Here is a 13,640-nt window from a genome sequence, read left to right as displayed (position 1 = left end):
CACCGTCGTTCTGCTGTGACCCTATGTGCGGCGTTGTGATAGGTCAAGTCGGACTCATGCAATTGATTGAACACGCTTCCAGCGCCAAGAAACCTATTTCTATAGGTTAAAATGGAATTCCGATTGTAAGGTTATATGGCAGATGAAACATATCGCGTGCAATGCTTCAATTCGATGGACATAATATTTTAGCGTCCGTTCGCTACAATACGCACCCTTGGCTCATGCATTGGTAGCTTCGTGGCTCTGAACGTCTACTTGGGTTTTTCTACATTTACCTGCTTATATTACTGTCCGTGTGTGTTACACACGCAGATGGCATACTTAACCACTAGTCAACGGTCCACACAGTCCACGAATATGTGTATCATCCTCCAGAGTGAAGTATGTGGCCATTGTCTCGTATCATGCTCTCTTACTGTCGTTGTTCATAAAGTAAGGTACTATCCCCTCAGGATTTCTTACGGCTTATTCGGAACTATGCACTGTCCCATCCCACTCTGATTCGAAACGATTGTATAAATGAGTTAGCTATGATTTCACTTCGTTCCGGCTGCATCGTCAACAATACAAATGTTGTCAGTCTATGGGACAGGAGACGGACTTGGTCTTGCTCATGAAAAGGGGAGCAATGGCTGCATGGATCCTAGGCATTTAAGACCTATTGGTGGCCCGTTACTCTTTTGGTGACACTTTCACATACCAGTCTATTTATATTTATCTTGAAATCCGGTGTAAAGCACCCTGTTGGCAGCTCTGGAGGGCATCTTTGCTCCGATTTGCTTGGGTTAGAAGTGACGGAGACAGTCTCCGAGATCAGTCCCATATTAGCCAAAGCCCCACCTCAGAGTGGCTCCTTCCACTGGTTCCGCTTGAAGAATTCGGTTGTCGTATTGCCACCGGCAAGTATTTATGGACCTTGTTAGCTTCAAATCCTTCTGCTATTTGGCGGTGAAATTCATTGGTTACTGAGTAGCATAGCTGTGAGTTGACAACATGCTTGAGTCGTCGTGACTGTGAGTCGACCAAAAGTGCCCCGAAAACGATTAAAAATATCTGATGTTGGTTGACATCTGGAACAGCTTACTCCCCACCAACGGAGTTGCTATCCGTTGGCACAAGCTTCTGACCCCCAGCTAGGCAGCCGAGAACACACCCACTGAGGTGCCTTCCTGAGGTGGACTCTTCAGCCACCTCCTCCACAAGCGACAGGGTCCAGGTTGCGGCCCGAGGCTGTGACTGGGGTCGAGGTTCTCAATTCGCCGGCTGAACCGGTGTCTCTGACTCGAAGGACCCTGCGGTGCTTTCGAGACCGCAGACCCGGATCCTCTCCGTGATAACTATGTCCAATCCGAGCAACGGCGTGGAGCTTAAGTGGTGTCTACGCCCTGTCTGTCAACGGTCGGCAGCGGGGCGGAGAGATGGCGATGATCGCACGATGGAAGCGTTCAAGCTCCATCGTGCGATCCCCATTGAATCCTTCGCGACAAGGCTCGTGATAATATCTGCGGCGGTGACAGCGAGCTGTTCGTCTTCTTGAGATTTTGGTATAAAGAGGTCTTTAGGCTCCGATAACAGACCAACATCTACTTGTCATCCTCATACACGCCCATCTCTACTCGTCCCGATCTCCACTACTCGCAATCTTTCATCCCCAGCAGCCAAATTCCTTGCAAAATGCTCGCCAACAACATCATCGGTACCCTTGTCCTTGGCCTCGCTGCCACCGTCTCAGCAGCCAACAACAAGGCGAACGAGTACAAGAGCGGCGATTGGTAAGTCAACATCCCATTCAGCCTTATGATAACCTTCGTCACCCGGCCCTTCTGCTCGTCTTTCCGCGTCCTCTGTCAATCTTCACACAGCCTTCTAGAGATGATAAACTAACACCTCGCGACTAGCTCTGGATCGCTTAACTACGGACACACCGGCGTCAAGCTCGCCACTGTCACCATGGACGATTCCTCCCACTCCGTCTACCTGGCTACTGGCGCTACCTACGGACCCTGGCTCGCGTACGAGGGCAAGACCAGCAACGGCGGCTCTTGCACCGGTGCCTACCTCGGCGACCTGCCTGGCGAGTGCGTCAACCTCGACAACCACTTCTCCGGTCGCCGCATTCGTTGCGTCGCCAAGACTCTTGTTTGAAAGGTTGTTCAAGAAGAAGAACATGCTGCTTGGAAGGATAAGTAGGAGTTCTGGAGCGCCAGCCACGTTGGTCTTAATGTACGTGAGAAATTGTTGAATTCAATGTAAATACAGTGTGACTACTGCCGTCATGTATATACTGTACTCTTTGCATATGTGAAGATAAATAGCTACAAGAAACTCTGAATGAGTAATGTGAACGGGAATTGACTGATTGTTGCATCCCTCCTTCGGCTGTCTCAACCTGGGTTTGCCGACGTGGGGTTTCAACACCGTAGTGCTGAATTTTAGCTTCTAGGCACCCGCATATCTGATGTTCGGCGTAGGAGGCTCCTTCATATCCTTTCCAATGAAGTAGTCGACGTGACTAGACTGCATGTAGCCCTTCAGCGTCATGGCGTTGCGGTAAGCCGGGTTGTGCGCCAGAGTATACAGCCGGATGTCGCTCGGCTTATCCGTCGTAAAGATCAGCAACTCATCCGCGTCCGCATTAGTCACAACAACCTCCTCCCTCCAGTCGCCAAGGATGTCGCCAATGAACTGGGCGTACCTACCCGATAGAGTGCCTCCGTAGGTGCTGACCTTCAAAATTCGATCGACCGCAGATGTGTTCCAATTCCACTTTTCAAACTTGCCGTCGTTGAAGAGCTCCATCATCTCGTCTCCGTCCCACCAGAGACCCGTATGAGGCCAGGGAGCAAGGGAGGTGTCGGACTCAGTGAGCTCGTCTTCCTTCGCGTTGAACGACCAAACCTCCATGCCCTCGTGATTGGGATCAATGTCTCCAGCCATACCTCGCGCATTGTCGCCGACCTCATCGCCGTAGTGTTTCCAGAGAATCTCGCCAGAGTCGGCATCGTAGTAGTACTCGTACAAAAGGCTCGGGTTGTCTTGCTGAACGCCATACCCCTGGAGGCCCTCGCGGTCAGGATCCATCTTGGCAATGTGGTAGCGGTCGCCGTGGACAACGCCCTGGTCGTTGAGCGAATAGCGAGGCTTTCCGTCGCCGTTGAGACCAAACCCAATCTCAAAGACTTCGTCCTTCCCATCGCCGTCCACGTCGATGATACGCGTGTTGTGTCCGTCCGAGTAATTGCCGTGACCCCGGTTCCACTGCCACTCTTGCGTGAGAGCTTTACCGTTGAAGGTGTAGGCCGCGTAGATCAGATTGAAGGCTCCCGAGTCCTGGCGGTTCTTCATGTAGGCAACGAGATGGGGCGTCTCTCCATCAAGGAACCCAGCACCCAAGCGCGCACCCATTGGGCCGTCTTCGATGTAGTCTGTGGGCACAGGGGCAGTGGCGCGGAGGGCGCCGGTAAGTCCGTCGATGATGGCCATGAACTGATGGTCGTCGGTCTCGCCATCATCGAAAGTTGTGCCGTCTCCGAATTTGACGCCGTTGGCGATTCTCAGAGCGACTTCCGCCCGGCCGTCACTATCGAAATCGAATACAGTCGCACCGTCCCAGTGGCCCACATCAATCGTTGCAGATCCAGGTTCAATATTGTTCTGGTTCTCGCTGTTGGGCCCCAGACTAATCTGCCACAGAAGTGTCCCGTTGCTGGTGTACGCTTCGAGGGACTGAGGCGACGTCTGGCGATCAAGGACAAAGTCCCACTCACCATCGCCATCCAGATCGCCGACCCAGACAAACTTGACGGCGCCCCCGCTGTTGATGGGGACACGAACGACGGGCTCGACGGCATTATCAGCCGGGAGGCTGAAGGATCCGCTGGCGTCTTGCTCCTTGCCGCTGATGACCGGCTTGACAAAGTAGGTATTGACCTCGTCTGGGTCGGCGGTAGAGTCGACAAAGTTGGTGCCGCCGGTGAGAACGGCGCTGTTGAGCTTCTCAGGGCTTCCGCCCGCGTCACGGTAGACGTTGAAGCCGATCCCGCTGGGGTCAAGGCCTAGGAGCCGCCAAGAAACGAGGATCTCCTCATCGCTTCTGCGGACGGCGACTACACCTCGGCCGAGGTTTTCCAAGGGCCGAGCTGCGTGGGCCAACAGGCCGCTCAAGAGAGCAAGGATGGCGGGAAAGGTTGTTTGCAACTTCATGATCAATGTCTGAGGTAGGTACAGGAAGGTTGCTGTACTAGAGAGTTTGCTGGCTTGGGTCTCTATTACCAAGAATCAAATTCAAGAGAAATTCTTTCACTCATTTATATTTCTCGGTGGCCGGCTACCTCGTGCGTGAGCTTGTTTTTCCCGCTGCAATATCGCGTCCTCGTCCTCTTGGTCCCGAGATGCAAATACGCAGTTTCTCTTCACGTTAACTCATGGTTTTGGCGCGCCGGTAGATGTCGTTCGGCCGCACGAACGACATTACGCGCAGACGGCATTTCCTCAAGCGAAGGGCCGCCATTGGAGGAGGAAACAATCCAGGTCTTGGCAGAGTACCACAAGATCACCAACCCCTGGCCTGATAACTTGGTCCGAATCACATTCCCCGGGGATCCTGTCCTGGCTTTAGGTCCGTGGGTCGTTGTCGGGAGATCTGGCCCGGAGCATCGGACGAACGCGCGGGAGAGGTGACTTACCCCACGGGGAAGTGTGCCTGCCAAGCCCCCGTAAGCTGCACCCCACAAGTTTCGGGAACGTTGTCGATCAGGTCCTTTCTTTACCGCAACCTAAGAGTTTTCCTCTTTGATATGATTCGGGTTAAGGTGAAGTTACCGAGCGCAGCACTTGGGGCTAAGTTTGACGAGCAGTTCCAGTTTGCTCCAAGGCGGGAGTCTGCTATCAACGCATGCAAATAAACTAGCGAAAATTCGAAAATGCCTTAACCGGCCATCCTGCTGATCTGTAACAGACGGCTATTTTAGCAATGCAACAAGCTGTGCGACCATGGAGGAATAACCATGTAACTCCAACCAAGCGATGGAGGGATAGTCGATCATCTTTTGGCTCAGTAACACTTTTGGCCTAGTAAAATGTCCACCTATCTATCCATAACTCACATCATCCCCGAACTAAATCCCTCGAACCCGTTCCATCTCCAAACTCATTCTCGCTCAAGGATACTTCGACCGACAGCTTGAATCCGCCCCCGTCGCCCCGGCCCCCTGGCACCGCCTCCGCCAGTCGCAGTTATCGAAGCTCGACGCGCCGCCGTACGTCTTGACCTCGCACTCCTGGTACGTCGTGCTCGCGCCGTACTCGCGCTCCGCCTTGATCATGCTGCCGCCGAAGTGGTCGCACACGGACTTGGTCGCCCCGTTGTTGGGCACGCCGTTGCTGTCGTAGCAGTGGCAGTCGTTGTAGCTGGCGCACGCGGAGGCGTAGGCCGCGAAGGCGAGGGTGAGAAAGGCGGAGACGCGCATCGTGAGATGGGAGATGGTGATGGGTTGGGTTGCTTCTGGTGTGTTAGGGAATGGACGAAGGTTTTATATATGGAGGTGGGGTTGCTTACAATGAAGATGAAGGGATGGTCGATGCAGATTGAGATGGTAAACCGGTGGGATGAAGTCAGCTGGGTTAGCATTTATATAATTCACTCATTGTCTTGCGCTCTATCTATGAGTATGAAATATCGACTGGGCGGGATTATATGGCCCTGGTCAGTGAACGTTGAAATTGGACCTCGACTGACTCTGTCAACTTCCCCACATCCCACCAGGACGCCAAGCACATCGGCAATGCCCTCCGTATTTCTTGTTCGGTGGAGTCATGATTTTAAGTACGATCAGCACCGACACGATGTTCCTCCAATCGACTCTGCGCAATTTTATTGATATCCTGACTCGTACCTTGTCCTCATGGTGTGAGCTTCGCTAAAGTCGGACCCTCCCCCATATACCGCTACATATATGGGCCTTTGTTCTATTGAAATTTCTGCCTCTACCCAACTCGCTTGATCCGAAGGATATCAGAGCCGATAGCTTCCTCAAAGTCTTATCATATTGTGTGTTTTCAAGTACCCTAATGCAATGATACCCACGAATCTCTTCGTCACTGAGACGCCATGTAAGTGCATAGTAACTAGGTAGATATTTAGGTAGTGGAGGCAAGAACACGAACACCGCGCTATGAATACGCGCAAAGTACGACGTCTTGCGAAGTGATGTATGGCGAAGCTATGACTCGCGATACCCTTGAACACCAGCCCGAGACGAGGGCCTAGGCTAGGTCCCATGGCATGATTATAACAAACACGCCATGGAGGTAGACCGAGCTGGAGCACCACATCAAAATGCTTGAGATGTCGTTGGCCAGCAGACCCAGGGTTAAATGGAGCCGACGTCGTCGGTACGAAAGACTGGGATGATAGCAGGGAGTCGGAAAGTCTATTTCGACCTTCAGGACCACATCTCGATTGGATTCTCACCGCTAACATTCCAAAGATGGGTCGGAATCGCAACAAACAGCGACGAGATAAGAAAAGTTGACATCAATTCATTAGACTACTATGGTCATCCCTCATTATGCATCAACAATCTCGAAGCGGACGAGAATGGAGCACGTCGTCTCTCTGCCCTTCAAATCCAACATCCGGATAAAGACCCAGCCAGGTACGGTGTAAGCCAGCCGCACGGCCCCGACTGCCAGCATCGGGTTCCTCGCGAAGCTGTCGTCGCTCTTAATGAGCATTCGCAAGAACACCATCTCGTTGTCCTGGTACTCCCACTCTAGCGTCTCGTCCCAGAGCGGTTCCGTCGGTGGTGGGTTCTCGCCCTTGTGCAAGAAGCCCGTGAGCTTGTGTTGCCTGTACCCTGCTGTCTTCCTCTTAGGGGGTTCCATGGACAGATCATGCGGGTGTACAAGCGTGCAGGTGAGGTAGGGCTTGATGGGCTCGTCGTCATCACGCTTTGAAGGGATAGGTACGTCGGTGGCACCGCCAACGTGGAGACGCAGCTTCTTCTTGCCTCCCGAATCAAGATGGCCGGAGCCGCCAGCCCGGAGCGCGGCAGGCTTCAGGATGAAGCCCTCGGAACCACTAAAGAGGGCCTCGTTGAGCTGCATCGATGCGCCAAAGGTCTGCCAGTTGAGAGCGCAGATTTGAGCACCGATGCCCCAGAAAGGGACCGGATGGAGGTTCTTAGATGAAATACGGGTGCCCTTCGGGAAGACGCGCATGAGGTGCTGAGCGTTGTGTCGGGAGATCTTGTCGCTCGCCTCGGGCATGTGGGAGGCGAGGCCAGATTCGGACACATTAATGAGGTGGTGGTGAGGCCCGTCTTTGAGAATGTCCTCGTACCAGGAGTTGTCGACTGGCTTGACGGACTGGGCGTAGACGCCGAGCGCCTCGAGCTCGGGAACAATGAGCGTCTTTGGGGCAGCCTTCTTCTTGGCCTTGTAGGCTTCGTGGTTCTTTCTCTCTTCCTCATCCTCGTCGTCAGAGCTGGAGCTGCTGTCGTCAGGCTCGCCTGGGAAGTGGTACTCGACAATGAGGACGATCTTGTTGCCGAGCTCCTCGAGACGGACAGGGCTGTCGCCTTCCTGCTCCGCGTGGCCCTTCTCTCGCACCGCCTTGCTCAGCAACCTGTCGCCAAAGACTTCCTTCATGATATGAACGAGGCGCATCTGCCCTTCTGGGTCGCAGTGGTTCTCTAGAGACAGAAGGATGGGGGCAGCCGGGTTAGGATCTCTCGCCTCCTGGTCGACGACATCGCGGATGGTCTCGCACACGGCACGGAAGGGGATGTGAGAGACCAGGGTGTAGCCGTGGGTGACCTTTGGCTCGTCCTTGTTGTCGGGGTTGTCCCAGGCATCAATCTCGACGCAGCGTGCACCAGCGCGCAAAGTGTCTTCGTAGGCCTCGGCCGAGGAGCTTCCATAAAGCTGGTGGGCCAGGAGGTAGGTGTTGTGGCTGGAGCTGATGAAGTACTCGGGCAGCGGGTGGGACCTGTCAGTGAGTTCGCGCGGCACGCTGATGTGAGGCTTGTCGACGAGAGCCTGCAGGGCGCGGGAGGGCTGGTCCGAATCGATGTCCGCCTCCTTGGAGGACAGAACCTTCTGGTCGACCAGGAAGGACTTGATTGCGCGACTCACGCGCAGGCGGTGCTTGAGGTCGGAGTCGCGGGCGGCGTGGCCTCCACCGGCGAGGGTGGAGTGGTCCGTCTTCTCGCCGAGCTCTTCCTCATCCTCGGGGGCGCGCTTGGAGAAGGGATTGAGGTTGGCAAGCTTTGAGGTTATTTGCGCAGCCATGTTGAGGAGCGACAGGTGGGTTCTGACTCAGGAGGGAGGGCGGGCGTCTGTCGTCTGCGCTCGAGCTCTGGCGCACGGAGTAGGGATATTTGAAGAGTCGAGGTGAGGTGAGATAAGATGCGGAGAGGAGATGATGATGAAGGCAAGAAGACGCAGGGAGCGGCGGCAGGGAAACCAGACGACGTCAAGCTTGGCTGATGCACGCCGCGTCGGGTCGCAGCTGGTGTGGTGCCTTCCTTGAATGCGCCCCCAAATGCCCCTCAGCTCCTGCTCAGAATGCGCCGGCGCGATGGAGGGGTTCTTTTGGTGTGGAGCCGATAACTGGGGAGCTGGTTGAGCTGTGGCCAATGGAAGACGCCAGATATGACCTGTTCAGGTTAGCTCAGGCCTTACATAAGACAGGTTAAAACGTGCCCCTCACCACCTTCTTGAAGTTCTTCGTCCACTGGTTCGTCTCATCCTCTGAATCCTTCCAGAGAACACCTCCCTCAGACGGGCATGGTCTTCTAGAACAAGCATCCAACTCTTCGACGCACTGAGAGCATCTGAAATGGACACACGGGCTATGATGTTGAAAGCCTGCGCCATCTTCTTCAAGCCTGTGGCGGCCAACGCATCTCGTCCGACATGGCCAACGCGACTGCGCGACTGCCGGTTCTCTGAGGCCGACGAGACCATTTCAGAGTCCGTTGCGACGATCGGCACTTTACCGCCGTCTTATCCTGGCTCAGCCACATAGGCTTCAACACGGCATCCTGTTTCGCTGGCTAGCCAGCTGTTCTCTCGCCCGCCCAGCTGAGCTGAGCTGTCCGGCCCAATCAGCACTCCCAGAGACTCCAAGCCAAGCAGTCGACCCCACGATGCAGTGCCAGCGTCGTCAGCGCCCCAGGATCAAGCCGAATCTCCAACATCATCCTCGATGATGGATCCACTTCGGCGCCGTTCTACCGGCTCGGCATCTTCCTGTCCGGAACGGCACTCAGGGACTCTTTCAGCCTTGTGGGTCCGTCACACCGTGAACCTGCAGCCAGACCTTTCCGTCCCCAGACATTGGCGTCTTCTTTTCTCCGATGCAAAGACGTCTGTTCCATCTCCTCGTGTCATGTCAAACACCACTTGACTATTCGGGATGTGCTGGTTGCGTCGTGGGAATGGCGGGGTCGTGACACTGCACAGTGATCTCAGTTTTCCGGAGAATTCGAAGAATCATCGAGGAATGATCGTGGCTTACAACCGACAATCGAATGCTGCTGATGGAAGCTTGGACGTCTCAGCCAGGATCCCCTTCGCCGTGTTCATGTGTTGCCACACGGAAAGGACCCAGAGCTTCAGTCTGGTCGCGAGCTTTCACTCCCATCCAGGCCGTCCCGGGGGCATGTTGAGGCGCGTGCGTTGGTCTCTTGTACGCTAGCCCAACGCGGGACGCATTGCTAGGATATCTACTGGCGGGACAACCCAAGCTTTTCGATTCGAAACGACAAAGATATGGCCACCAATTCTGATTGAGCCATGGAAGCTGTGCGACCGAATGCTGTTCGCCAATTGCGCCCGCAGACACATTTTGCTCCCAACCCCTCGAGCTCCATTGGCGGTAGTGCATGCACCTCCAAGGGTCTTTGGGCGCCGTCTCGGTCGGTGATGGCTAGGCCCTCCAAAGTCTGGGGTCTAACGGGGAGGCAAACATCGAATTGGCATGGCTGGCCAGACGAACCACGGGTAGCGCAGCTGCACAGGGAACAAGCAGCAGGGGAGCTCGAAGGCGCCCTCCATCCGTCGAACCCAGCCAGATGGCTCCCTGCCGGCCGCTGTCGTCATCCTCAGCTCACCTTGTGCGTTATTTTTACCCGAAAGCGGCGAGCGGCACACCGCCAGACGCTCATGACGAGAAGCAAGCGACAAATCGTTTGATGGACGGGTTTTGATGGATGGCATGGCATGGCTGGGTGCATTGAGAATCATCAAGACAACACACATGCGACCGGGGACGAGAGGCGAGGAGGTGCAAATCGCATCGTGATCGACAGCGCAAAGGGCCACGGGATGAGCAACATCGCCTTCGCCTCCCACCTCCCACGCACCCACGGTGTCCTCTCCTCTCCTCGTCTCAGTCCAGTGCGGTCGCACAGCATGCGGGGTCCAGCAGCATTCCACCAAAGAACCCCCGTCCCATGCCTACGCGGGCCTCCGGCAGTAGTGTGCCCAACGATGACTCCCCAGGCATCCCAAGACCCTGCTGGCCTATTGCGTGCTCAAATGTGAGGGAGTAAGCTTCTGAGGGAGCTTCAGAAGGGTTGCCCATGACGTCTGAAGCTGCGGCGTCTTCCCAAGTTCCTTCTGCGTCGACCTAATTAACTGGGGGCGGGCTCGCTGCCTACTGCCGCTAGAGGGTGTCCGATTTGGGGGCCACAGGTTAGCTTTCCCCTCTCGTCGCAGAGATCGGCGCCTGGAGACCCGACGGCCAACGCCACACCCTTCTTCTCCCGTCCTCCACTTCTTTTTCCTCCATGCTACGCTGGTTCTCCAGGGTATTTACATGTGAGCCACCACGCCTTCCCACGTTTTGGCATCGCCCGTTCAACTTCGTCTTGTCGACTTGAGATATCCGGTGCAGTTGTGGCAGAGACTGGACGCCAAGATGGTCAACCCGGGGATTGTGTACCTTTTGGTGAGCAGCCCACGGACTTCAGGCGGCACTGCAGCGTTGCATTCCCCATTTCGTTCGCTAACCTGACTGGGATTATCAGATCTGCGTCGCCCTTCTTGTGACGGCCATGTAAGTCCTCCCCCTCCACAGATCATCAGCTTCATTCGGTTTCAATCATACTGACCATCGCGCAGCGTCACTCACGTCTCGAGCTCGAGACTCTCCCTCCCGACCGCGCCGTTTTTGAGCTTTCTCCCCATCATCCTGCCTATCATTGGCGCTGTCAATGCCTTCTACCGTCCTCGCCTTCTCTTCAACGCCAGCCAGTCGCTCGCACGCACCGAGCAGCTGCTTCCAACGATCCTGCAGAGCTTGCAGGGAGTCTTGACCACCGCCATCGTCGTCCTCTTCCTTCAGACTTCTCTTCCTGGTGCCGACTTGAACTGCGGACTGTCGACCACCTGGCAGCATATGTTTGCTGGCAAGGACGAATCTGCCATTCGACGCATCCAGGACAGCTTGGACTGCTGTGGTCTGAACAGCGTCAAGGACCGTGCCTGGCCATTCCGGGCAGACGTGCAATGCGCCCAGAGATACGGGCGTGACACCCCGTGCATGGGACCATGGCGCGAGGCAACGATTAGGAACTCGAGCATCGACCTGGGCGTCGTGTTAGTTGTCGGTGTCTTGCAGGTGCGTTTGCCTCATCATGTGCATTTGGATATTCACGGCTGACCACCTATCATCAGATTCTCACCATGCTCTACACACAAAGCGCCAGCAACTGGAGGCACGCGTGGTGGGCACAGGGCTGGCGACACCTCTCGGACCGCCCCATCGAGGAGCGTGAGCGCACCCGACCCCTCCTCACATCAGCCGCTGCCGCCGCCGCCGCCGAGGCTCCGAATGACAGTGGCGACGAGTCCGACGTGCCCGTGACATACCGCGATCTGAGCCCCCAGTACGGCACCACTGGCGAACCCCGTGGCCGAACCCGCACCGCCGCCGGCCGCATCGAGCCCTCGTCGCTGAGAAACGTGACGAACGTTTGGGAGGGCGACTAAAGCCTAGGCTAACCTACACCACCAATTCAATCAACCGCATGACGAGCCCAAATTTTTTTTTCTTTCTCATATCTTGCGTGTAAGACTTTAGCATTGCGAGCGAGGGATATTGCACGGAGTTAACGTGTTTGTTTGTGGCAAGACTGCTTGGCACGGCGTTGGGACGGAATATTAGTGCTTAGTGTGGTACAAATTGTTACATCTTTTTTTCTTCATATTTTTGGGCTAAAGTTTTTACTGAAGTCTTGTTGAAATCTCGTTCATTGACGCTGCTTGTTTTGACATACCAGCTAGAAGCAGAGCCAAGTCGCGGCCCGCCATGGCGAATCTGTCGATGGTGTGTCAGTATCAATCAAAGGTTTATGTGAAAATTTCTGCCTACCGAAAAGGAGCATGTCTCTTCGCAAACTCTTCAAGCAGATCTGGCCTCGGCTCCAACCCTCCCAGTCCGACGAACACCTTGCGTCCGTCTACGCTCGCCTTCTCGGCTGCGCCTGCGATCTTGGCCACGGTGGAGTGGAACAGCTCCGAATCGTATTGTCCGGGGATGCCCAGCCTAATCACCGTCAGTCGAGTCTTGTGTAAACGATGGTAGGAGGACATACTCCATGCAGAGGTCTGCGCATCCGATGAAGAGCGCGTCGATGCCGGGTACCGCGGCGATGGCCCTAGAGACAGTTTTAGCAAGGAGTCGCGCGGGAATGGTTCTTCTAGAGAAGCGGATGTACACGTACTCTACATTCTCCACGCCCTCTTTCGTCTCAATCATGGGCATGATGAGCACCTCGTCGTTGACGACTTCGGCGATGGCAGCGTAGGATAGTTGCGTGGTGTACTGGGTCATTGCGGTGACCATTGTGACTGAGCGGTGGCCCTGGAGACGTGAGTTTCGTGTAAGCTTTGGAAGGGAGGTGGAGGTTGTGGCAGAGGACGAAAAGCAACTCACGAGGGGAGGGAACTTCGACGCGTCGACGCACATCTTTGCCTGTTCCACGGTGTTGACGTGCGGGACGATGACGGCCTGCGCGCCGGAGTCGAGGCAGCGCGAGATCCATTCCTGGGAGCATGTTGGGACGACTACTGTAGGCGTGATTCTGTGATTTATAATAACATCCGTCAGTAATTTGCACAGTTCGTTAGGCTGTACCTATCCCCGAGGAGTTGTGATGGGGAAAAGGCTTGCTCACCCCACGTTCAGACACGACACAGCGATATCCTTCATCGTCTCCATGCTCATGGCCATATGCTCGAGGTTCATCAGCACGGCCGAGTAGCCCGCGCGCTTGGCGACGAGGGGCATCTCGGTGGAGAACGCGACGCGCAGGCCGAAGGAGTGCGCGAGGCGGTTCTGGCGCATGAGGCTCTTGACGAGGTTAGGGCGGACCGTCTCGCGGGCCAGGGCGAGCTGGTCGGGGGGCACTGAGGAGGACATTTTTGGCGGTAGGTGTGATGAGTAGTGTTCTGAGGACGTGCTGGTGGGAGATGGAATGCGCAAACAGTAACACACAATCTGGGTAGGACGGAGAGATGGCTGACGTCGTCGCTGTAGCTGTTTTAGAGAGCACAATCGCGTTGCTTCGTACCCCGACGTCGGCCGATGGACGCCGGCCGCCCCGGCGGACGGGGGTGCTTATCCG

At 55.5% G+C, this 13,640-nt stretch overlaps 6 protein-coding genes across 6 annotated transcripts; 2 read left to right on the top strand and 4 right to left on the bottom strand.

The window, feature by feature from the left end:
• Positions 1–1,677: 1,677 nt before the first annotated feature.
• COL26b_008869 (uncharacterized protein) lies at positions 1,678–2,148 on the top strand (the record flags this gene model as incomplete). Its single annotated transcript, XM_053181616.1, has 2 exons — positions 1,678–1,775; positions 1,902–2,148. The coding sequence occupies 2 exons, from the start codon at positions 1,678–1,680 to the stop codon at positions 2,146–2,148; spliced, it is 345 nt and encodes a 114-aa protein (XP_053034502.1).
• Positions 2,149–2,442: 294 nt separating this feature from the next.
• Positions 2,443–4,206, bottom strand: COL26b_008868 (uncharacterized protein; the record flags this gene model as incomplete). The annotated part of the gene is made up of 1 exon (XM_053181615.1): positions 2,443–4,206. One exon carries the CDS (start codon positions 4,204–4,206, stop codon positions 2,443–2,445), a length of 1,764 nt encoding a protein of 587 aa, XP_053034501.1.
• Positions 4,207–4,930: 724 nt separating this feature from the next.
• On the bottom strand, positions 4,931–5,471 carry COL26b_008867 (uncharacterized protein; the record flags this gene model as incomplete). Its single annotated transcript, XM_053181614.1, has 2 exons — positions 4,931–4,964; positions 5,266–5,471. The coding sequence occupies 2 exons, from the start codon at positions 5,469–5,471 to the stop codon at positions 4,931–4,933; spliced, it is 240 nt and encodes a 79-aa protein (XP_053034500.1).
• A 1,099-nt stretch (positions 5,472–6,570) lies between these two features.
• On the bottom strand, positions 6,571–8,295 carry COL26b_008866 (uncharacterized protein; the record flags this gene model as incomplete). Its single annotated transcript, XM_053181613.1, has 1 exon — positions 6,571–8,295. The coding sequence occupies one exon, from the start codon at positions 8,293–8,295 to the stop codon at positions 6,571–6,573; it is 1,725 nt and encodes a 574-aa protein (XP_053034499.1).
• A 2,635-nt stretch (positions 8,296–10,930) lies between these two features.
• COL26b_008865 (uncharacterized protein) lies at positions 10,931–12,003 on the top strand (the record flags this gene model as incomplete). Its single annotated transcript, XM_053181612.1, has 4 exons — positions 10,931–10,960; positions 11,040–11,068; positions 11,134–11,632; positions 11,689–12,003. The coding sequence occupies 4 exons, from the start codon at positions 10,931–10,933 to the stop codon at positions 12,001–12,003; spliced, it is 873 nt and encodes a 290-aa protein (XP_053034498.1).
• Positions 12,004–12,237: 234 nt separating this feature from the next.
• COL26b_008864 (uncharacterized protein) lies at positions 12,238–13,435 on the bottom strand (the record flags this gene model as incomplete). Its single annotated transcript, XM_053181611.1, has 6 exons — positions 12,238–12,331; positions 12,386–12,559; positions 12,609–12,671; positions 12,738–12,877; positions 12,950–13,097; positions 13,191–13,435. 6 exons carry the CDS (start codon positions 13,433–13,435, stop codon positions 12,238–12,240), a joined length of 864 nt encoding a protein of 287 aa, XP_053034497.1.
• Between the last annotated feature and the right edge of the window lie 205 nt (positions 13,436–13,640).

Source organism: Colletotrichum chrysophilum, assembly GCF_026319265.1.
Source record: "Colletotrichum chrysophilum strain AFK26 chromosome Unknown scaffold_80, whole genome shotgun sequence".
Lineage (NCBI taxonomy): Eukaryota > Fungi > Ascomycota > Sordariomycetes > Glomerellales > Glomerellaceae > Colletotrichum > Colletotrichum chrysophilum.
Note: the sequence above shows the minus strand (reverse complement) of the source record. Positions and strands in the feature narration are given on the sequence as shown.